This window comes from Capricornis sumatraensis, chromosome 2, assembly GCF_032405125.1.
Source record: "Capricornis sumatraensis isolate serow.1 chromosome 2, serow.2, whole genome shotgun sequence".
NCBI classification, from domain to species: domain Eukaryota; kingdom Metazoa; phylum Chordata; class Mammalia; order Artiodactyla; family Bovidae; genus Capricornis; species Capricornis sumatraensis.
The window spans coordinates 66263118-66287438 of record NC_091070.1 but is presented as its reverse complement, the minus strand read 5'-3'; the positions used below and the strand labels follow the sequence as shown (position 1 = coordinate 66287438).

Here is a 24321-nt window from a genome sequence, read left to right as displayed (position 1 = left end):
CCAGAATACTGGAGTGGGCAGCCTGTCCCTTCTCCAGGGCATCTTTCCAATCCAGGGATCGAACCCAGGTCTCCCACACTACAAGTGGATTCTTTACCAGCTAAGCCATGAGGGAAGCCCAAGAACACTGGAGTGAGCAGCCTGTCCCTTCTCCAGGGCATCTTCCCAACCCAGAAATCGACCTAGGGTCTCCTGCACTGCAGGCAGATTCTTTACAAACTGAGCTATCAGGGAACACAAGATAACTTCAGCCAAAATAGCTTTTCTTTCTCTCTTTTTTTCCTTCGGCTGCTCTGCACAGCTTGTGGGATCTTAGTTCCCTGTGCAGAGATTAAATTTGGGCCCTTGGCTGTGAAAGCCAAAAATCCTAACCACTAGACCACCACAGAATGCCCCCCAATGGTTTCTCTTATGTCGAGAACGCCATTCCTGATTCTCTTTCTTCAGAGACTCCCTAACTTACCTGCTTACAGATATCACCCCAAAATTTAAAGGCTTAAAATGAACACATTTGCTCATGATGCTGCAACGTGGGCAGGGCTTTGGAGGTGTAGCTAATCTCTGTTGGAGCGAGTCAACTGGGGCTAAGGGTGAACAATGGTTTAATGAAGCTACTCAGCTGGGGTGGCTGTGAGATAGCCAGACACCTCTTTCTCCCATCACAACCTCTCATCCTCCGGTCTTGCTCTCCTCCAGTGGCCTCTCTCTCCCTCAGGGTTGTCAAACTTCTTCACTTGACAACTGGTTCTAAGAGGGAAAATGCAAGCCACAAGGCTGAGGTTTGAAAGCCACGGGGCACCACTTCTACTCTGTCCTATTGGTCAAAGCAAGTTACAAATTCAAAGAGAAGGGAAAGGTAGACACCACCTCCTGGTGGGAGGAGCAGCATGCACTTACAAGGAAGGTGAGGGCCTGTCCACCATCGTTGATAGCGGTCTTTGTAGATAGTTCATTAAACCTACTTATAGAAACCACCAGACCACCATCCAAGACAAGGCATTCAGTGTTCCTTTTCTAGTATGGTGTTAAGGATTGCATGTTCTCACCAAACCACCCACTCCTAACATCAGTGGTTGGTACTGGTGGTATTGCAAGTATGAAGGAAGCCTATAGCATAAACCCTGGCTTTCTCTTCCCCAAGTTCATATAGGGAGTGTGAACCACATGGCCTAACAAAAGAGCTAACTCACCTGGACAGCTCCCTTGGGCCTGCAGTGTACAATCAGAAAACAATATCATCTGGGGGAATTCCCTGGTTGCTTAGTAGTTAGTGTTCTGGCCTTTCACTGCCGTGGCCCAGGTTCAACCCCTGGTTGGAGAACTGAGATCCTATAAGCCACACAGCATGGCCAAAAAAAGGAGAAAGAGAAAAGAAAACAATATAATTTGGAAATGCTTTGTAGGAAGGTAAGTCAGAATCACAGAATGGGGCCAATATTGGCAGTCAAGAGACCTGATATGTAGAGATGGCCTCTGCAACATACTAGCTCTGTTCATCTCTGAACAAACCAATGACCGATCTCTGGGCCTATATATAGGACATACAGCTTCTTATATGTAAGGGGAAAGGCTTTAACTGAGACCCCCAATAGCTCTGACGCTCTCTGCCTCTCCATAAACCAAATTTTATGAACCCACCCAGAGGATAGCTGGCTCTGTACATACTGCTAGAGAGGCTCTTGGGAGTCACTGAGGACCTGGATAGGTGAAGGGCAGGGCTGGAGGAGGGAACCACATGCCATGTGCAGGGTGGCCTGGAGTACATCTGCAAGCTGGTACAGAGCCCAGAACTAGGGCAGCAGTGGCCACAGATAAGCCGGGATGGATGTGAGCAGTTACTGAAGAAGATGCCGCTGCCCAGGGCTGGCTGGATGCTTGCAAGGGAAGCCCACAGAAAGGCAGGGGGCACAGAGATACTGGGACAAAGTGCCTGGGTCAGTGAGATGAGGAGAGAATGTGGAAAAAGAAGTAATGTGGGGCTAAACATGATGAATGTGAAAGCTGTCATGATGTATTTTTCTCTTTCTCATGGAAACACTCCATACTCACCAAAGGAAACTTTGGTAATAATTTTAAACTAGAAAAAAGAAAATGTTACCCCATATTTTCATCATTCAAATACCATTACCTTTACTGCTTTGGTGAACTTAGTCTTTTTCCCTTCATGTGTAGCTTTTCTCTTTAGGATGTAAGAACCAGCATAAGGTAGTGTGAAAAGTGTGGGTTTTTTTTTTTTTTTTTTAATGTATATATTTACTTGACTGTGCCAGGTCTTGCAGCATGCAGGAACTTTGATCTTCCTTGCAGCATGTGGAATCTAGTTTCCTGACCTGGTATCGAACCTGAGCCTCCTGCATTGGGAGCATGGAGTCTTGGCCACTGGACCACCAGGAAGTTCCCAAAGTGTAGTTTTTGATGTCTGAGATACTTGTGATAAAATTCTGACTGTCACTTTTTTTCAGGTAACATTTATTGAGCACTCAGAGTCAAATGTTTTCTCTGTAGTAACTCATTTAATTCTCATACTAACCCTAGGAAGTCCCACGTTGTATACAAGAAGGCTAAGGCACCGAGGAGATAAATAAGTTGCCAAAGGCCACACTGACAGTAAGTGGCAGATGAAAGAATTAAACCCTGTAATCTGAGTCTGAAGCCCACAAGCTGAACCTCTATAGCATCTTGCCTCCCACTCTTCACTACCTTACCTAGGTGGAGTTTAGTGAGCCTCCCTGCAAAGTAGAAACTATTCTCAGAGCTATTGTGAGCATCAGAGGTCACAGATGTCACACGTCTGGAACCCAGCAGGCATCTCAAATGGTCGCTGATCACTTGAAAATCTGTTGATTTTCAAGGCAAGTTGATCTGAGCTGAATGTGGAATTTCCAGCTGAAGTCAGAATTGAAAGTACAGTAAAAAGCACAGTGTTTAGGTGCTAAAGCAGTGGACTTAGCCTGCCTGAACTCCAGTCCCGGTTCTGCCACCTATCTGTCATGTGACCTAACAAGTTTGTCCACCTGTCTGAGCCTGCTTGCTCATTTGTAATACGGGGATAAAATTAGTACCTACTTTCTTGGTTTGTTTTGACTGAATGGGGCAATGTGTGGGAAATACTTGGGAACAGGTTTTGGGCATTATCAGATGTAGGTTTTTGTAATGATATATATGATGGAAGTAATGATTAATCTGTAGTAATATTACCATAGGGTAAGTCTTCTGTGTTAGGATTTTTGTATGTATAAGGTATTAAAGGAAGCACAAATCAAATCTCAACAAAATTCTTTCTTTCCAGTAACTACATAATCATATGCTTCATTCCCCGGCATATCATCCATGTTCCCCACCGTGCCTGGGGCAGTGGAAAAAACCGAAAAATTCAGAGGGGAGACAGACTCCGGATTCCCACACGCAATACCCATACCCAAAATGTGTGCAGCTAGGGAATGTTGCAGTTAAGCTAGGAAAAAGACTGAGGGTCGGCTACAGGATCTAGTGGGTAAGAAGAACGTTCCCACTGGGCTGGGGTTTGTTAAGTCATTGTGAAGGGGTGGAAGCTCTCTTTTTTAAAAAAAAGTATGTATTAACTTCTTTTTGATTGCTCTGGGTCTTCACTGCTGCAGACCACTCTCTGTTGTGGTGCAAGGGTTTCCTGTTGCTGCGATCTCTTTCGTTGCAGAGCTCGGACTCTAGGTGAACAGGCTTCACTAGTTGCAGCTCATGGGTTTAGTAGTTGTAGCTCAGGGGCTTTAGTTGTTCCTGGCATATGGAGTCTTCCTGGATCAGGGCATGAATCTGTGACCTCTGCATTGGCAGGCGGATTTCTATTCACTGTACTACCAGGGAAGTCCGTATGGAATCTCTTTTGAAGAGAACATTAACAGGACCAACATTGCTCTGTAAAGAATGGCCTTTAAGGGGAGTTCTTCACTCAGGAAAAGCAATGAGCTTGGTTTCAAGCAGTCCAGGGCTCAGTGAAGGCTCAGCTACTTTGGTGATCTGGAACCTCTAGCTTCCAAGGATGTTATTTTACTGAAAGAAAGAACCAGCTCCTGACCAGGAGCACCCCACCTGGTGAGAGAGGAGAGAAATTCTGTGCTGTAGAGAAGGGATCTGCTGACCAATGAAACTAACTCAGCTGCGACAACGACCGGAAGGGAAACGTTAGTACAAAATGAGGAAGGGCCTCAAAACAAAAGGAACCACTGAGGATCAAGTAGGGAAACCTGGACCGGGGAAATCTCTCGTTTCTCAGCTGTAACAGAAAGGAGGGTTTCCAGAGCTGGCAATGGTGGTAATATTCCAGCGGGCATCCGGGATTCCAGTTATCAAAGGTGCACCCACACAGCTTCTGGGATCTCTTCCCGCCACAAGACGGAAATGACTTCCCGAGGGCTGACCACGACAGCGAGATCATTGGCATCGGGCTTTCCCCCTTTCTCCTCCCCTAGCCCCTTCCCTAGCGCCTCGGGCCTGGGTCTGGGAATGCTAGTCCGGACCGGAAAGGGAGTAGGCAGCCTCTGAGCATCTGACCCACCTTCTTGTGCCAGACATCGTCGGCGCTTCCCGAAGTGTCTGGGCCTCCAGGGATAGGGGTGTACTTCTGGGGCGCATGGAGCCCCGCGAGGTTGGGACCGGGGCAGGGCGCGCCTGCCTCTGAGCCTGTTTGGGCACCAGGTTGCAGAAGCAGGGTGGAAGATGGCAGGGATTGGGGGTAGGCGGCCCGGAAGCCGGGGCTGCAGGGGCGCACCGGGCGTGGGCGGGGCTGGCCACGCCAGGGTTAATGTTCGCCCCGCCCCGGCCGCACTGACTCAGTTTCACCAGAAACTAGAGGGGTGGAGGTGCCGGAACCCCAGAGCACCCGACACCCGGGCGGAAACGGCGGTCCGAGCAGCGCGGGACACCTGGACCGGAACCTCGGCAGGCCCGGCCCCACCCCACTCACCTGCGCAGGTAACCCGGGCCGAGGAGAGCCAGGAGGAGGCGGAGCGGGTTCGGAGCATGTCTGGCCCTTTGTTCTGCGCCGGTGCGTGTGTCAGGGTACGTGAGCTCTTTAGCCGTCCGACCGGCTGCGGGGTCACCGAAGTGTGCGTGGGAGGACCGGGCCCACCTGCCGTTCTTCACTCCCGGGGTGTTCGTGCTCCTCGGTCCTCCCCTTCACTTCCTCCCGGCCGGCCCTCCTCCCTGGAAGTCTCTTGGCTGACCCGATGTCTCCTCCTCCGTCCCCTCCCTCTCGCAGGTCGCTAGCACCCTCGGAGCCCAGAGGCCCGCTCTGTGAAGGTGACCCCGGTGGGGAGGAGGGCGACGATCCCCGGGAGGACGATGGCCGGGGGCCGCCTCTCCCGGGCCCGCATCCCAGCGGTCGCCGTGTGGCTTCTCTGCGCGCTCGCCCTCCGGGGCGCCGAGGCCGGGCCGCCGCCGGTGACCCCCGGTCTGCTCACGGCCGACGGCTGCCTGAACCGCTTTACCCCCGGGGTGCCTGATTTCGTGCTCGACACGGACGCCTCGGTCAGAAACGGGGCCACCTTCCTGCGCTCCCTCACCGCGCGCCGCGGCCGGGACTGCGTGCACGCCTGCTGCAGCTCCAACGACTGCAATCTGGCGCTGGTGGAATTGCAGCCCGACGGCGGGGAGGACGCCATCGTCTCCTGCTTCCTCATCAACTGCCTCTACGAGCAGAACTTCGTGTGCAAGTTCGCGCCCAGGGAGGGTTTCATCAACTACCTCACGCGGGAGGTTTACCGCTCCTACCGCGAGCTGCGGACCCAGGGTTTTAGAGGTAAGGACGAGGGTGCCAGGATCTGGGGAGACTCACAGAAAGGACTGGTTATAGGGTCTTTGCGTGAAGCATCAGAAAGGAGTTTGGAGGAGAGTCCCATTCGATCCTAACTCATCCTTAGAAGTAGGCATGGTATAAACAGTAAATAAAGAACAGGCTACAAGAGGGGCGAGGGGGGACGTCCTAGAGCCGACGCTGGCTCGTGAATTCAGGATGTTGAGTGGGCGGGTGTTCTGGGCTGTGTGAGTGGGAACAAGCTCCTGGGGATTCCTGCTTCGACCCCAATGGGCCAAATCAGGGAATGAGCTGTCTGGAGGCCACCTGATGACCAGATAGAGAGATACTCCAGGCCAAGCACTGTGCTAGGTACCTTGGGGCCCTGTCAAGTGGACTTGGTGAAGGCTGGGCTCCTCACTGCTGGGTCTGGGATTGGTTCTAGCATTTCTTGTACTCCTCTCCCCAGGTACTGGCCTTTAGTGGTCTGGGGGAAAAGCTGCCATACCACCAGAGTCTAAAGAACAAGCCTAGCTGGGGGTGATCCAACTGGGGAGGAGGCGGTATTGTGGACACAGTAGCCTAGAGGCCCTGGGGTCCAGGTGAGGAGGGTTGCTAGATGAGTCAGTCCACTGGTATGTATACCTGGTAGGGGAAGGAAGTCAGCTGTCCAGGCAAGTGTGTGTGTGTGTGTGCGTGTGTGTATACTCCTGTGTGCTCGTAAGCCTGGCAGAGCTCTTCCTGCTTAAGATCTAGTAGCCGAGCTGTCTGCTCACCTTGTTTACTTCCAGGATAAGAGCAAAGTGGGGCCACGGCTCCTTCTCTTTCCTCCTGGGACTGAGCAGTTAGCTGGGATTGGGGTCCCTCCAGAGACCTTCGTTCCCCATCCTCTCCACCTGTTGTTCTGGCCAGGTGGGGCTCCAGGGCAGGGATGGGTCACACTGATAACCTCTGTTAGTACTTTACTGCTTGCTGACTGCTATGCCACTCAGCCTCTCACTTAGGCATCATGACAACCGCCTCTGAAAAGGGTGCTATTAGTAGTCATTCCACTTTTTAGATTAGGAGACTGACTCCCATCTTAAATATATACCGTCCACAAATGGGACTCAACCCCAGGCCAGACCTCCTACAGGGCTGCGCTATTTCTCACACAAGACCATCTTTCTGGTAGAAACCTGTCTCTGATCCAAGACAGCCCAATGGACAACAGAACCAGACACTAGGGAGCCCAGGGGCCAGGCTGGGGCTGGTCGGTCTCAGTTCTGGAAAGTAGAGAAAGTTTTCCTCCAGCCTTTCCTCTTCTCCCTATCCTTTCAGAAGCTCTGGATCTCTGGGAAGAGGTGGGGTGGAGATTCCAGGAGAGGGACACTGTCTCCAGGCTAGGCTGGGCTACTGAGTCCCAGTGGGCCAGGGCCTGAGCCTGTTTCACAAGGAAGCAGCAGGGAGGGTAGGTGGTGATGACCTAAGTGATCCGAGCTGCCTGCCCTCCCGGCTCTGACAGGACCCATCGGATGGCCAGCACTGCAGGGCCGACGCGTGAAACTCTGGGGTCTCGTCAGGAAGCTGAGCTAGACGGAGCCTTTCTCATCTGGGAACCTCCCCACCTCCTGACTTGCCTGATTGGCACAAGACAGGATGGAGTGGGGATTTCCTGTCCCATGGGGTGCTGGGTAGAACTTGGACTTAGTCTGGCCCCCAGGCCATTTCAGGGCAGCACAGTGTTTGGGAGAATGGGGGATGCTGTGTGCATGTGTCCAGGAGTCCATTCTCACCTTGTCGCGCTAGAGAGGTTGAAAGTACAAAGAGGGTCAAGTCATTATGGCCTTTTGGAAGCTGGGCTAGGGTAGACCGAGGCAGGCAAAGTGGGCAAGTACTCAGGGCTGCTGAAGCTTTGGTTCTTGTACTGGGGGAGCCCTTCCCAGGGTGGGTTGACCTGTACCCCTTGCCCTGCCTGTGGCCAGGCCAGTCCAGTCCAGATTACTGGGGCCTCCTAAACACCCTGCTCTTTCCTCTTCTCCCCTTCCCCTACCTTCCCCATCTTTGCATTGGAAGAGTGGCTTGGAAGATAGAGACTGTGTTTCCCTGGAGAGTCCTGAGGCCTGACGGCTGGGGGAGGGGCTGGCTTTATCACTCCTCTGGCCCTTTGCTCTCAGTGGGTGGGAAATAAGGAATGGTATCTGTCCAGACATCTGCCCCTTGCTCCTGGGACTGGGGCTTGGAGAGGACCAGGCTTGCGTGTGGTTAGACGTTGCTGATTAGGCCCGAGGTCTGATACGTCACTCTGTTTGTGACTTATACCCTGGGGCCAGTGGGGCTAGCCTATCTTTCTGCTCGGTAGACTGCCAAGTACCCTGTCTTGTTTCCCCTTGTGGACTGCTGATTATTTTCTGGAAAATGCAAGGAGGGAGGGACAGACTCCTCCCAGTTCACTGCCCCCTTGGCTTGGCCTCTCACCTCAGGGCCTGGGCTAGCTCTCAGTGAGCCCTCAAGCCACTGGGTTGGGGCTTAGTTCCTGGCCCTGCTCTCCTGGTCTTATAATGGAGGTTTCCTTTTCTAAGTCCTGTAGCCCCTGCACCACTTGGCTTGTTTCTCTGTGGAAGTTCTCCCCTCCCATCCCTTTGCTCTCACTGTGTGTCCTGGTCTTTTCATCTCTGGGATCACCCTCTGTGACTCCCATATTGGCTCTGCTTTCTCTGCCTCATCGAAGAGAGGCAGAGACGCAGCCCTGTGATTCAGCCTTCTATCAGTTGTTATCTCTTTACCTTCTCTCCTTCCTTTGAACTCTTCGACTTCACTAACCTTCTGTGGTGCCTCTGTGAAGGGCAGGCAGTATCCACCAAAAGTGTAAATGGCACATAACCCTCACCACAATTCCACTTGCAGGAACTCATCTTGTGGCTATGCTTAAACATGTGTAAAACAACTTACCAGCCAGTCAGTCACTGCACCACTGTTTATAATAGCAAAGAATTGGAAACAATCTCAGTGTCTTTCAACACATCCTATAATTGGATACTGTGGTGCTGTTTTAATCATAATATGAATAATAAACCCTGAGGCACCATGGGTTAGTTTTCAGTAGGGAGGGAGAAAGGTAGGGAAGAAGGACCTAAATCAAGAGGGACTGATGGACTGGTTAAATGTGTTAAAAGTGCTATGCAACCAAAAGTATGTACAACTGTGAATGATTTCCAGTATATATTAAGGGAAAAGCAAGATGAAGAACTTGCATGCTTATAAATTCAATACTCTCTCTCCTGATAGTCACACATACACACACCCCCAGACTAGTAACTGAGAACACCTCTGGAGAGAAGGTTTGTTCATGTCCTTATGCTCAGTCATGTCCAGCTCTGCGACCCCATGGACTGTAGCCAACCAGGCTTTTCTGTCCATGGGATTTTCCAGGCAAGAATACTGGAGTGGGTTGCCATTTCCTTCTCCAGGTCCATATATTACCTAAGCTAAAAACAAAATTGAAGATTATAAAAGTAATAAAAAAAACAGTCATCCTTCTAAGCAAGTATAACCTGCAGCATGGTATTTTGATGTTTTGGACAGAGTATGAGTCAGACCAAGGTTCAAATCCCAGCTCCGCTGTTTAGAAACTGAGCGACCCTGGGCAAGTCATTTAACCTCTCTGGTGTCAGTTTTCTCATCTGGAAAGAGGAGCAAGAATGCAGTTGTGGCAGGATGGTTAGGAAGGAAGGCGATATAGATGGGGGCAGCAAACCTCCTGTGAATATCCATATAGTAAATACTTTAGATTTTGTGTTGGTTACAACTGCTCAGCTGCTGTGGTAACATGAAAGCAGCCGTCCACAATTTGTAAACAACTTGGTAAGGCTGTATCTTAATTTATAGACACAAATTTGAATTTTATGTGCTTTTCACATGTCATGAAGTATTGTTTAAGAATTCTTTTCAACCGTTAAAAAATATAACAGGTTGGGCTAAATGTAGCCTGCAGGCCATAATTTGCCAGCTCTGATAAGATACTACAGATAAAGTATCTAGTGTGTGCTAGCCACACTTTCTTTTTTTTTTTTTGCTTTTAATTATTTTGTTTTTGGCTATGCTAGATCTTCATTCCTGTGCATAGGCTTTCTCTAGTTGCCAAACGGGGACTACTCTCTAGCTGCAGTGTGACAGCTTCTCATTGTGGTAGCTTCTCTGGCTGTGGAGTGTGGGGTCTAGAGCCTAGACTCAGTAGTTGTGGTCCAGGGGCCTAGTTGCCCCAAGGCACGTGGGATCTTCCCAGACCAGGGATTGAACCTGTCCCCTGCATTGGCAGGCAGATTCTCAGCCACGGGACCACCAGGGAAGTCCTCTGAGCACAGTTTCCATTAGCAGTGGCTTTGTTAGTATGACTCCAGGTCTTTCTCCACCTCTGGCTTCTCTGGGGCTCCCACTGCACTCCTCCTCTCCCTCAAATTCAACTTCTCTATGGCTGAAGCCACATGTTCCTGCTAGATCTGGTTTCCCTTCTGCCCATGCCCTGGCTCTCCGTTGGCAGTTCCCCAGAGCCTGTCAGGCACAGCAGCCTGAAGCGTCTACTCGTTGTTTCTTAGATCGTCCTTTCCATCTCTGCCGCCATTCAGTCGCTAAATTGTGTCCAGCTCTTTGTGGCCCCATGGGCTGCAGCATACCAAGCTCCCGGGTCCTTCACTATCTCCTAGAGTTTGCTCACACTCATGTCCATTGAATCAGTGATGCTATCCAACCATTTCATCCTCTGTTGCTGCATTCTCCTCCTTGCCTCAGTCTTTTCCAGCATCAGGATCCATCCCTAAGCTATCCCTTAATTCAGACTGGTTCAGTTGCATCTGCCTTGAACTACTGCACTGGTCCACTTGCTGGCCTCCTTGCTCCATAGAAATAATTCTATTTCAGACAGATGGGTAAATACTTGCTGCTAGGAGCTTAAGAATTCCCCTGTTACCCTGGCCCTTGGCCTTCCCTTAGTACTTCTGGACCTTGATCAGGCTTTGAGGGAGGTCAGTTTCTAGTGCAGACTGGACCTCCAGGCTTCTGTGCCACTGCTCATGGCCAGTGTCTGTCCCCTTTCTGTACCACCAGTTGTCAAATATTTGAATGTCAGTCCTGCTGTGTGCACATGTCCTGACCGAGTGTCCAGGGCCCTTGGAGATCTGTCCCAGCCCTGCTGGTCTCCTTAAAGTCCACCAAGCCAGCCTTGCAAATTCTCCACTTCTTGTTTCGGCTCATCATGGTTTCTACTGCCATCAGCAACACAGAACATTCTTCCCTACAACCAAACAAATAAAAATAAAAGAATTTTAAAAATCCTTTGTCTCAAAAAAAAAAAAAAAAGTCCTTTGTCTGTTCTTCACAAAGCCTTGCCTTTTTCCTCTGACTTGCTGTGATCTTTCCTTTCTTTAAACATCCACTTCCTTGTCTTATACATGTACCACAAACCCCTTCATCTTGGTGGGTCTTTTCTCTCATTTTGCTTCCTATGGCTGGATCTTAACCTGCCCCACTGGACTGTAACACCCTCAAGGGCAGCGCATCAGTTTCCTAGGGCTGCTATGCCAAAGTACTACAAAGTGAGTGGCTAAAAACAGTAGCGATGCAGTCTCAGTTCCGGAGGCCAGACGTCCAAAATCAAGGTGTCCACAGGGCCACGCTCTCTCTGGAGGCCCTGGCTGAGGGGGGGTATTTTGTGTCCCCTCGTACCTGGAGGAGGCACCCTCTTCATGTGCCCAGGCATCATGGGACACCAAGGCTTGACACAGTGCTTCCCAGGAACTCTGTGCTTCAGGCCTCTGTCCGGGCTTCTCAGCAGTGATCTGGGCTGTAGAGAGAGGGGTGATGATGTTAATTACAGATTAACTTATCTGGCTTTTCAAAAGTGTTGTTTCTCTAACTTTAAAAAAAATGTTTATTTGATTGCGCCGTGTCTCAGTGGTGGCACATGGGTTCTTTGATCTCCCTTGCAGCATGTGGGTTCTTCAGTTGTGAAGTGCAGGATCTTCAGTTGTGTCATACAAACTTAGTTGAAGCATGTGGGATCTAGTTCCCTGAACAGGGATCAGACCCAGGCTCCCTGTGTTGGGAGTGCCAAGTCTTAGCCACTTGGACCACCATGGAAGTCCCCTGACGTTTTAAAGCAATTAGCACAAGTACCTGCTTATTGTAGAAAATAGGAAAATTCCTCCTTCCAAATATATGTGTGTATAAGGCATGTATATATATGTATGTATATATATACATGTATATATACAAATATATATATATTTTTTTCCTAAATGGGATCAGATGGCAATGCGCTCAGTTATTTGCTTCAGAAAGTGGCTTTACAGCATTAGAATGTCTTAAGTGTAACATATCTGAACAGAGGACAAAGAGAATGGTTTCACTGTGTAATTGTATCTGTGTCTCACCAGGCTGCTGAGTCCTAGGTTGGTCTAGTTGCCACCCATAGGGTACCAGCCCCTCACTTGAGGAGGGATCCTTCCCATTCAGTGAGAGTTCACCTTACCTCACCTTCCTCGCAGGGTCCCGGATCCCCAAGGCCTGGGACGGTACAGACTTGAAGGTACAGCCCCAGGAGCCCCTAGTGCTGAAGGATGTGGAGACCACAGACTGGCGTCTGCTGCGGGGTGACACAGACATCAGGGTCGAGGTGAGATGCGGGGTGGCTCTTGGACCCCCACCTCAGCTCCCCAGGGCTCCTTTCTGGGGCCATAGGCCCAACTGCGGCTCCAGGTGGGATGGGGTGGATAAAAGCCGAGGATCCATTTAATACCAAGACAGTCTGTTCTCCCCAGTGCGGGGGGGAGCGGGGGAGTGGCTTTTTGGGAGGGTCTGGAGCAGCCCAGGGGCGTCAAGCAGCCCCTGCCTGACGGCCATTCCTGTGCTTAGAGGAGTGGTCCAGACCAGGTGGAGCTGTGGGGACTCAAAGAAGGCAGCTACCTGTTCCAGCTGACGGCAGCCGGTTCAGACCAGCCAGAGAGCACGTCCAATGTCACAGTCACTGTGCTGTCCCCTGAGCAGACAGAAGGTAAGGAAGTGGGGCGAGGAGGCCACCGTGGGAGGCATCCCCCGCCCCAGTTGACTGGCCCTTCAGACGCCCCTGACCAGCTTCCCTCCCTGCCAGAATACTGCCTTGCACCCAGGAAGGTGGGCCGCTGTCGTGGTTCCTTCCCCCGCTGGTACTACGACCCCACAGAACGGATCTGCAAGAGTTTCGTTTATGGAGGTTGCCTGGGCAACAAGAACAACTACCTTCGGGAAGAAGAGTGCAAGCTTGCCTGCCATAATGTGCAAGGTGGGCCTTTGCGAAGCAGTGTTGGGGCTCAGGTGACATTCCCCCAGGGTAGGTGTTCTCTCTTCACAGGATCAGGGAGGTGGGCTTGGGAATACCCCCATCCCTAGGCCGCCTATCAGCTCATCCTGGCTGGGGCCTGGCCCTGCCTCCTCTCATTTCTCCGTTTTTCTCTCCTAGGTCCCTCAGCAGAAAGGCATCATCCAGGTAGGCTTTTGCTCCTTTCCTTGTTCCCCTCACCCCTGCCAGCTCTCCAGCCGGTATCAAGTCTAGGCCCCTGCTCACACTTGGCCTGGCTCCACAACTCATTCCTGCCCTCAGAATGAAGGCCCACAAATGCCTCACCCCCTGCAGCTCAGGATCCTCCCATCAGCCTTTGCCTGTTTTGTGTGTAGGAGGGTTTGAGGGGCAGGGGTGGAGAGGGAACAGGGGCTGTGTCATGATGCCGCCTGGGGCTAGAGAGGGCCAGGTAGATGATGGGCTCGCGGTATTTGCTGGCCTCTGCACTCCCACCTGACCTCCCCCTCCCTCGGCCTCACCCTCCCCAGTGTGTTCTGGCAGCTGCCACTCCAGCAAGTTCCGCTGCGGTGATGGCTGCTGCATCGACAGCTTCCTGGAGTGTGACGACACTCCCGACTGCCCCGACGCCTCCGATGAGGCCACCTGTGAGAAATGTGAGGCCTGGGGGCGGAGGGCGGTGGGCAGGGCAGGGCAGATCCAGCCCAGTCACCCCTACACCTCTGCGAGGCCCTTGTCAGGTCTGCGCCTCTAATCTTTCATCTTTGCAGACACTAGAGACTTCGATAAACTCCAGAGGATCCATTTCCCCAGGGACAAAGGTGAGCTCCTGCCCTGGTCTCCTGGGTCAGGGCTGAGCTACTGTCCTCCCTCATGCCATCAGTGTGCTGCAGGGGCCTGCTGTGCGTACCAGGATGTGGGCAGAAAGCTGGGGGCAGGGGTGTCCTGCACTTTTCTTTCTGTGTTTGCTAAGCATCAGACATCCTCTTAACACCTCCTGAAATTCTTTTTTTTTTAGGCCGTGCCGCATGGCATGTGGAATCTTTGTTCTCTAACCAGGGATTGAGCTCATGCCCCTTGCAGTGGAAACTCAGGGTCTTAACCACTAGATTGCCAGGAGAGTTCCAACACCTTCAGAAATTTAACCATGCCTACATATCACTGAGATGTTATTGATTTAACTTAATATATTAAAAAGGAAATTTCAGGGACTTCCCTGGCAATCCAGTGGTTAAGACTCCGCACTTCCAATGCATGGGTTTAATCCGTGGTCAGGGAACTAAGATCCCGCATGCTACACAGCACAGCCAAAAATAAATAACTGAAATTGGAGATTAAAAAAAAAAAAGGAACTTTCATGTCAGTACTGTAAATGAAAAGCCACTATTATATGCCACAATTTGAGATTTGCTTTTAAAATAAATATAATAAAACATGGTAACAAATTTTAGCTGGACACTGTTGGCTGCCAAGGTTCAGACTCTATGAGTTTTCTTTGTTAGAAGGCAGACCATCAAGTGCTGGGGAGAAACCAAGATCTTGATACAGTCGGGAATGCTGAAAGAAAATTAAGAAATAGTTATACGAGTCAGCCTAGGGTAATTCTGGACCCAAACTTACTCTCCTGCATTTATCTTCCTTGCTTCTAGCAACACTGCAAATGGCCCAGATATTTCTGGGGCCCCCGGGCCCTCACTGAATCACAGCCATCCCCAGCCTGGGAGGGTCAGGGGGTGGTGGGCAGCAACCATGTGGAGCCTAGTGGTGGCAGGGAGGTCCCGTGGACATTCACACCTTCGTCTGCTCCTTACCCTGCAGGGCACTGCGTAGACCTGCCAGACACGGGCCTCTGCTCAGAGAGCATCCCCCGCTGGTACTACAACCCCTTCACTGAACACTGCGCCCGCTTTACCTATGGCGGTTGTTATGGCAACAAGAACAACTTTGAGGAGGAGGAGCAGTGCCTTGAGTCCTGTCACGGCATCTCCAGTGAGTGGGGCAGAGGGGGGCTGGAAGATGGGGAGGTGAAAGGCTTAGCTGGAGCATTCAGCTCTGTCCCAAAGCATGGACTGGTCAGCCTTGTCCTTAGAGCACCTGAACTAAGGGTGGGAGAGGATGGCAGTGGAGCATCTGGGGCACTACTGAGGAGCAGCTGAGTCTTCGAACCTTTCATATTGACTTATCTCCCCCGCCTCCATTGTTTTGTAGAGAAGGATGTGTTTGGTCTGCGGCGGGAAAGCCCCGTTGTTCCCAGCACAGGTAAGCCCCCCATCTGCCTGTCGCCACTGAGTAGATATGAACTCAAAGATCAACTCCACTCAGTTGTGACAGCCTAAGCCCGTGTTGAGAGGATCCTGAGGTTGGCTAAAGGGACAATAGTGGTGCCTGCCAGGGCAAGGGAGAGAAGGACAGAAATACATGCCAGGTCTGCGGGCCGTCAGTGCCCTCCCCATATCACCTGCAAGTAGAGTGACCTGGAGCCAAGACCCAGCATAACCCCTCCCAGCAAGCTCCCAACAGAGCAGTTTCAGCTGCTCACACGCCCAGGCTCCTTATCCCACCACCACCACCACTCCCCGCATCCGCTTGCCCAAGTGCCTTTCATACAGAGCAGGGGTGGGCGTCAGGACCCAGCAGGCTCTGGGAGTGCTTCATCGGGCCCTTCCTCCCGCAGGCTCCGTGGAGGTGGCCGTTGCAGTGCTCCTGGGTACCTGCATCGTGGTGGTGGTCGCCATTCTGGGCTACTGCTTCTTCAAGAACCAGAAAAAGGACTTCCACAGACACCGCCACCCCCCACCTTCCACCCCCACCAGCTCCAAGGTCTCCACCACTGATGACATGGAACACCTGGTCTATTACCAAACAACTAGACCCCTCTGAGCCTGGGCCTCTCCAGGGCTCTCGTCATCTCTCACCTGGCCCTGCTTCCTAGCCAAGACGGAGGCCTGGGCTGGGCGAAGACTTTGGGACCAGACTTCTCCAGCCTGTTTCCCAGGGCTGTTCTGCCTCCAAAGCCAGGGCTCCAGCTCCTCTTGGAGGAGTCTCAGCTAAGTCCAGGCTACTTGTTCCTGAGAAAGCTCACGGGTCTGCAAGGAGCAGAAAACCTTTGAGCCAGGAATCCTAAAGAAATGGACCTCTCCACGTAAGATTTCAGAGGAAGTTGGAGTTTTGCTTCCTGTTCCAAGCTGCCTACCCCATCCCATGACCTTGGGAGGGGTCCTGGGACAGCCTCAGAGGCTGGAGGCCCCAACCGTTTCCTCCACAGCTGGCCCTCCCACTCTGCAAAGTCCAGGGCTCTAGTGGGGGGTGGTCTGGGGGGAAGGACTTTCCTGTATGTTTTGTGTTGTACAGAGTTCCTTTTTGTTTATTTAATGCTGTGGGGGGTGGGTGAGAGGAGTAGGAAGTGGCTCTCTGGCCCCACCTCTTCCCCTGCCCCCCATAGTAAGCCCCAAGCCAGCCCGGCCTGCACACGGAGCCAGATCCTCCGCACCCACTGGGGCTCCCTTGCTTCCACAGGCCAGAGTCCACTCAGTGGAATAAAGTGATTTATTCTGTGAGTCTCCTGCCTCTGCTCTGTGGGCCAGGAAAAGAATAGGCTGCTGGGGGGAGATGGGACCGTCCCGTCCAACCGGTTCAGGCTTTGGTCATCCTGCTCGGCAGGTTTTCCCACCCTTCCCGAAACTGTCCTAGCCCCAGCCCCTGAGGGTGGAGAGACTTGCCAAGTCTGACCACGGTGAGGGGGGGAGAAAGAGCCCTGGGAGTAGGGACCTAGGGAGGCCATGGAGCTCTGTTTCTTCCCGGTTTGGGCCTGAAGTATGTAGTCGAGGACTAGGGGTGTGGGGGGTGCATAGGCTTGAACCCTGGTTTGGTTTTTTCGTTTTGTGGCCGAGGGTTTCAGGATCTTAGTTTCCTGACCGGTGGTTGAACCTGGGCCCCTGCAGAGGAGCCACTGGACCACCAGGGAATTTCCCTGAACCCTGGTTCTTATCTCTACTCCTTTGGTGTAGGGGCTAGGGACAAGGGGCCCATCTGGTCACCCGCAGAAGCCTTTGCTTCTCACAGGAGTGTAGCTGCTCCCCAGGCTCTGAGCTCCTGCCTTTAGTTCAGGTTCTCGCCTCCAATTCACAACCCTCTGTATGAGCTGCCTACCTGCTTGTGCAAAAAAAAAATCATTCTGTTAATTTACTCATTTATTCAACCAATTATTTATTGAGCTATGTACCAGGCACCACCAACCCTTAGAAATTTGGTATTTTTAAGCATATAGGAAGCACTGCGTAAGTGCTTTACATATCTCAAGTGATTGCCTCAGCATACAATCCAAGGATGAAGGTATTATCATTATCCTCATTTTACAGGCGAGGAAACCAACTCAGCAAAGATCATTTCCTAAGGTCTTAGAGCTGGTGCCGGAGCATTGAGTTAAACCTTTACATTACAAAAGAGAGACTTTTTTAAATTATGGAAAGTGCCACACAGAAAAATCAAATAGCAGTGTGAGAGGTTGGAGACTACTTTTAAAGGGTTGAAGAGCAACTGAGGTTAATGTCCATATTTCAGTCCTAAGTGTACAGCTCAATAAATTTCCATAATGGCACACACCCAGGAGCCAAGCACCCAGATCAAGACGCAGAACCTTGGGGCTTCCCAGGCAGTCCAGCGGTGCCCCCAGTGCAGGGGCCCGGTTTTGATCCCTGGCCGGGGGGTGGCGCTGGTGGTAAAGAACCCGCCTGCCAATGCAGGAGACTTAAGAGAGGCAGGTTCGATCCCTGGGTTGGGAAGATCCCCTGGAGGAGGGCATGGCAACCCACTCCAGTATTCTTGCCTGGAGAATCCCATGGACAGAGGAGCCTGGCGGGCTACAGTCCATAGGGTCACAAAGAGTTGGACACGGCTGAAGCGACTTAGCACACAAAGCACACACACAGGGAACTAGGTCCCACATACCACAACCAAGTGTTCACATGCCACAACTAAGACTTGGTGCAACCAAATAATAAGTAAATTAATTTTTTTTTAAAGAAGCAAAACCTTATTAGCAGCCCAGGACAGGCCTCTTTGTGATGCTTTTCTCATAGCCCTTGCACCTGTGGTACTGAACTGGCCCATCTTCACCCTTCTCATGAGTGCGCATTCCTGAGATCCTCTCAGGATTACTCCCTGCTCTACAGACCTGTGTCTGCTAACAGGGCCCTCATCACCAAGCACCCCCTTTTCCATTTAGTTACCTGTCTTCCCACAGTGCTGCAGACACAGATGGCATCTAAATCACCTCTGAGTCTGCAGCTCGCCACACCCCCTCTATGACCTTAGTAAATGGTAGTGGTTCAATAAACATTGAGTAGATGGCAGGGGTGGGGCCTTTACTGTGCTTTGGCTGTTTCCATTTCAAAGGGCACTGTATTTTGCTTCCTACCTTGCCAGCTGCTCATGCATCCTTCAAGTTTCAAAATGGGCATGATTCCTCCTCTGGTCCCTACAGCACCAGGAAACTTCATTATCCCTTGGTTCTCTGTGAGCACTTCCAGGCTGATGTCAGTTCTGTATCTCAATGCCTAGAAGAGTAATCAACACAGAATAAGAGTTTAATAAGTGTTTAGTGGACCGAAAGGAGCATCCTCCTCTTATGGAGGGTGGAGAAGAAGTGAGATGACGGCAGACAAAGTGCCTTCCCTAGCAAGAGCTGCTGGGAAGCAGGCAGGGCTGAGTCAGCTGGGTGACAAGAGGTGGGAACACAGAGGAGCCACTAGGGGGCGCGCTTACCACTGCCAGGAGCTGTCTTTGCGGCAAGAGTTGAACCCAGAGTAGTACACAGTCCCAGACAGGTGTCAGGTATGGAGCAATAAAAGTTGACACGCAGCACCTGCTTTTCTGGAGCTTACACACTGGAGTGCAGGCAGAAGGAATGCAAATACTGTACCTAAACAATTTGGTCCCCAAACTGCTGAGACATTCCTAACTGTTTTCTGCTCTGTCCCCAGCCAAATGACTCCTTTTCTCAGAACTTTCACACCTCTCTTTCTTTGTATAGGCAGTTGCCTCCACCTTGAATGTGTCTTTGCCTCTAGAAAGCTTCTACTTCATGATCCAGCTGAAAAAGCCACCCTCTCATAGCTTCTCTGCATACACACGACCGGGTGTTAGTGTAAGTGGGACAAGGCTCCTCCAGGCCGGGAAGGAGGCCGGGTCTCATTTACCTCAGTATCCACCATGCCAGAATGCCCTTTCAGATACAGGGTATCCCACAAATGGCCGTTGAATGAAATAGGCTGGTCAAGCCACGGAAATTAAGAAAGAGGTTGGGAAATGGCTTCATAAGTTCAGTTCAGTTCAGTTCAGTTGCTCAGTTGCGTCCGACTCTGCGACTCCATGGACTGCAGCACGCCAGGCCTCCCTGTCCATCACCAACTCCCGGAGTTCACTCAGACTCATGTCCATTGAGTCGGTGATGCCGTCCAGCCATCTCATCCTCGGTCGTCCCCTTCTCCCTCACCTTCAATCTTTCCCAGATCAGGGTCTTTTCAAATGAGTCAGTTCTTCGCCTCAGGTGGCCAAATTATTGGAGTTTCAGCTTCAGGATCAGTCCTTCCAATGAATATTCAGGACTGAGTTCTTTTAGGATGGACTGGTTGGATCTCCTTGCAGTACAAGTCTTCTGCAACACCGCAGTTCAAAAGCATCAACTCTTCGATGCTCAGCTTTCTTCACAGTCCAACTCTCACATCCATACATGACCACTGGAAAAACAATAGCTTTGACTAGACAGACCTTTGTTGGCAAAGTATTGTCTCTGCTTTTTAATATGCTGTCTAGGTTGGTCATAACTTTTCTTCCAAGGAGCAAGCATCTTTTAATTTCATGGCTGCAGTCACCATCTGCAGTGATTTTGGAGCCCCCAAAAAATAAAGTCCCTGTGGCTGTTTCCACTGTTTCCCCATCTATTTCCCATGAAGTGATGGGACCAGATGCCATGATCTTTGTTTTCTGAATGTTGAGTTTTAAGCCAGCTTTTTCACTCTCCTCTTTCACTTTCATCAAGAGGCTCTTTAGTTCTTCTTCACTTTCTGCCATAAGGATGGTGTCATCTGCATATCTGAGGTTATTGATATTTCTCCAAGCAATCTTGATTCCAGTTTGTGCTTCATCCAGTCCAGCATTTCTCATGATGTACTCTGCATATAAGTTAAATAAGCAAGGTGACAATATGCAGCCTTGACGTACTCCTTTTCCTATTTGGAACCAGTCTGTTGTTCCATATCCAGTTCTAACTGTTGCTTCTTGACCTGCATACAGATTTCTCAGGAGGCAGGTCAGGTGTTCTGGTATTCCCATCTCTTTCAGAGTTTGCCACAGTTTATTGTGATCCATACAGTCAAAGGCTTTGGTGTAGTCAATAAAGTAGAAATAGATGTTTTTCTGGAACTCTCTTGCTTTTTCGATGATCCAATGGATGTTGGCAATTTGATCTCTGGTTCCTGTGCCTTTTCTAAATCCAGCTTGAACATCTGGAAGTTCATGGTTCACGTACTGTTGAAGCCTGGCTTGGAGAATTTTGAGCATTACTTTGCTAGCCTGTGAGATGAGTGCATTTGTGTGGTTGTTTGAATATTCTTTGGCATTGCCTTTCTTTGGTATTGGAATGAAAACTGACCTTTTCCAGTCCTGTGGCCACAGCTGAGTTATCCAAATTTTCCAGCATATTGAGTGCAGCACTTTCACAGCATCATCTTTTAGGACTTGAAATAACTCAACTGGAATTCTGTCACCTCCACTAGCTTTGTTCATAGTGATGCTTCCTAAGGCCCACTTGACTTCACATTCCAGGATGTCTGGCTCTAGGTGAGTGATCACACCGTCATGGTTATCTGGATCATGAAGATCTTTTTTTGTATAGTTCTTCTGTGTATTCTTGCCACTTCTTCTTAATATCTTCTGCTTCTGTTAGGTCCCTACCATTTCTGTCCTTTATTGTGCCCATCTTGCATGAAATGTTCCCTTAGTATCTCTGATTTTCTTGAAGAGATCTCTAGTCTTTCCCATTCTATTGTTTTTCTCTATTTCTTTGCACTGATTACTGAGGAAGGCTTTCTTATCTCTCCTTGCTATTCTTTGGAACTCTGCATTCAAATGGATATATCTTTCCTTTTCTCCTTTGCCTTTTGCATCTCGTCTTTTCTTAGCCATTTGTAAGGTCTTCTCAGACAACCATTTTGCCTTTTCGCGTTGTTTTCTTTGGGGTGGTCTTGATCACTGCCTCCTGTACAATGTCACAAACCTCCATCCATAGCTCTTCAGGCATTCTGTCTATCAGATCTATTCCCTTGAATCTACTTGTCATTTCCACTGCATAATCATAAAGGATTTGATTTAGGTCATACCTGAATGTTCTAGTGGTTTTCCCTACTTTCTTCAATTTAAGTCTGAATTTGGCAATAAGGAGTTCATGATCTGAGCTACAATCAGCTCCTGGTCTTGTTTTTGCTGACTATACAGAGCTTCTCCATGTTTGGCTGCAAAGAATATAATCAATCAGATTTTGGTATTGACCATTTGGTGATGTCCATGTGTAAAGTCTTTTCTCGTGTTGTTGGAAAAGGATGTTGGCTATGACCAGTGCATCTCTTGGCAAAACTCTGTTAGCCTTTGACTTGATTCGTTTTGTACTACAAGGCCAAATTTGCCTGTTACTCCAGTATCTCTTGACTTCCTATTTTTGCATTCTAGTCCCCTATAATGAAAACGACTTCTTTTTGGGGTGCTAGTTCTAGAAGATCTTGTAGGTCTTCATAGAACCGTTCAACTTCAGCTTCTTCAGCAGTGCTGGTTGGGGCATAGGCTTGGATTACTGTGATATTGAATGGTTTGCCTTGGAAATGAACAGAGATCATTCTGTCATTTTTGAGATTGCATCCAAGTACTGCATTTCAGACTCTTTTGTTGACTATGAGGGCTAGCTCATTTCTTCTAAGGGATTTTTGCTCACAGTAGTAGATATAATGGTCATCTGAGTTAAATTCGCCCATTCCAGTCCATTTTTAGGTCACTGATTCCTAAAATGTCGATGTTCATTCTTGCCATCTCTTGTTTGACCACTTCCAATTTGCCTTGATTCATGGACCTAACATTCCAGGTTCCTATGCAATACTGCTGTGTACAGCATCAGACTTTACTTCTATCACCAGTCACATCCACAACTGGGTGGTGTTGTTGCTGTGGCTCCATCTCTTCATTCTTTCTGGAGTTAGTTCTTCACTGATCTCCAGTAGCATATTGGCCACCTGCAAACCTGGCAAGTTCATCTTTCAATGTCCTATCTTTTTGCCTTTTCATACGGTTCTTGGGGTTTTCAAGGCAAGAATACTGAAGTGGTTTGCCATTTCCTTCTCCAGTGGACCAACTTTTGTCAGAACTCTCCACCATGACCTGTCCATCTTGGGTGCCCCTACACAGCATGGCTCATAGTTTCATTGAGTTAGACAAGGCAGTGGTCCATGTGATTAGATTGGTTAGTTTTCTGTGATTGTGGTTTTCAGTCTGTCTCCCCTCTAATGGAGAAGGATAAGAGACTATGGAAGCTTCCTGATGGGATAGACAGACTGAGGGGGAAACTGGGTCTTGTTTTGATGGGTGGGGCCATGCTCAGTAAACCTTTAATCCAATTTTCTATTGATGGGCGGGGCTGTGTTCCCTCCCTGTTGTCTGACCTGAGGCCAAACTATGGTGGAGGTAAATAAGATAATGATGACCTCCTTCAAAAGTGCAGGCACTGCTGCCCTCAGTGCCCCCAACCCTGCAGCAGGCCACCACTGACCCATGCCTCCGCCAGAGACTCCTGGACCTTAACGAGCAAGTCTGGGTCAGTCTCTGGTGGGGTCACTGCTCCTTTCTCCTGGGTCCTGGTGCACACAAGGCTTTGTATGTGCCCTCCAAGAGTCTGTCTCCCCAGTCTTGTGCAAGTTCTGCTGGCTCTCTGGTGGGGTTAATGGCGGCCTCCTCCAAGAGGGCGTTTGCCATACCCAGGTCTACTGCACCCAGAGCTCCTGCCCCTGCAGCAGGCCACTGCTGACCTGTGTCTCCACAGGAGACACTCAAACACAGTTCTGGCTCAGCCTCTGTGGGGTCTCTGGGTCCTGGTGTGCACAAGGTTTGTTTGAGCCCTCCAAGCATCTCTGGCGGGTATGGGGTTTGATTCAAAATGTGATTTCTCCCCGCCTACCATCTTGCTGGGGCTTCTCCTTTGCCCTTGGACATGGGGTATCTTTTTTGGTGGGATCCAACAGTCTCCAGTCAACAGTTATTCAGCAGTGTGTTGTAATTTTGGCATTCTCACAGGAGAAGATGAGTGCATGTTCTTCTAGTCCGCCATCTTGGAGACAGCTTCATGAAGGAGGCATAAAACGAGATGAACGGGTGGCTGTGTGTGCTGCAGGCATAACAAAGTCAAAGTGAGCAAAAGCTGGGCAGTGGAGATCACGGTTCTTGTTTTGACGGGGGTCCAGCCAGCTGCTCGGTTTGGCTCAAGCACTAAGAGGAAAAGCTGGGAGGCTGGTAGGTAGAGATCACATTGGTGGGCACTTGGGGATTTGAGCGGAGGGACAAGGGAAGGGAAATCCAAACTGAACTTTAAGAAGTGGACATATGAGCAGGCTATATCATTAGAGGCGGAAACCCAGAGAGAGGGAAGGGAGGAGGAAGCCACACTAAGTAAGTTAGTCAGAGTGACCTTTGTGAAGTACATGGTAGACAGGCAGTAAAGCCTAGTTGGAAAGGTTGCATGCTGGCAATCAGTTGTGCTGTGACCCAAACAGTGGTTTAATTTCTTTAATTAGTTATTACATTTTAAGAATCGGGAAAATTTATTTAAAACACACACACATATCTAGCTTCGAGGTCCACATTCCTGCAGTGATTTAGGCACTAGGTCCTCTTGATCCCCTCAGGCACTAACTGCCCCCATCCCCCATCCACCCTACATCTCCCTAGGTTAGGTGCTTGCCTGGGCCCTCCAGGCATTCAGCTTTGAGCGTCTTATCCCTAATAACCCATCCTCCTTCCCTCATATGGGTGTGTTTTCTCTAGAACTTACTGGTCCTAGCAGCTCACATGAGGTGAGGTGAAAGTTACTCAGTCATATCTTTGCGACCCCATGAACTTACACAGTCCATGGAAATCTCTAGGCCAGAATACTAGAGTGGGTAGCCTTTCCCTTCTCCAGGGGATCTTCCCAACCCAGGGATCGAACCTA

General features: G+C 50.1%; 1 protein-coding gene across 1 annotated transcript; it reads left to right on the top strand.

Annotated features, from left to right (window-relative positions):
• The first annotated feature begins 5316 nt into the window (after positions 1–5316).
• SPINT1 (serine peptidase inhibitor, Kunitz type 1) lies at positions 5317–16377 on the top strand. The gene is made up of 10 exons (XM_068965696.1): positions 5317–5773; positions 12289–12416; positions 12656–12794; positions 12891–13061; positions 13239–13265; positions 13607–13732; positions 13847–13897; positions 14895–15065; positions 15285–15335; positions 15751–16377. The coding sequence occupies exons 1-10, from the start codon at positions 5317–5319 to the stop codon at positions 15954–15956; spliced, it is 1527 nt and encodes a 508-aa protein (XP_068821797.1). The 3' UTR covers positions 15957–16377.
• Positions 16378–24321: the final 7944 nt, after the last annotated feature.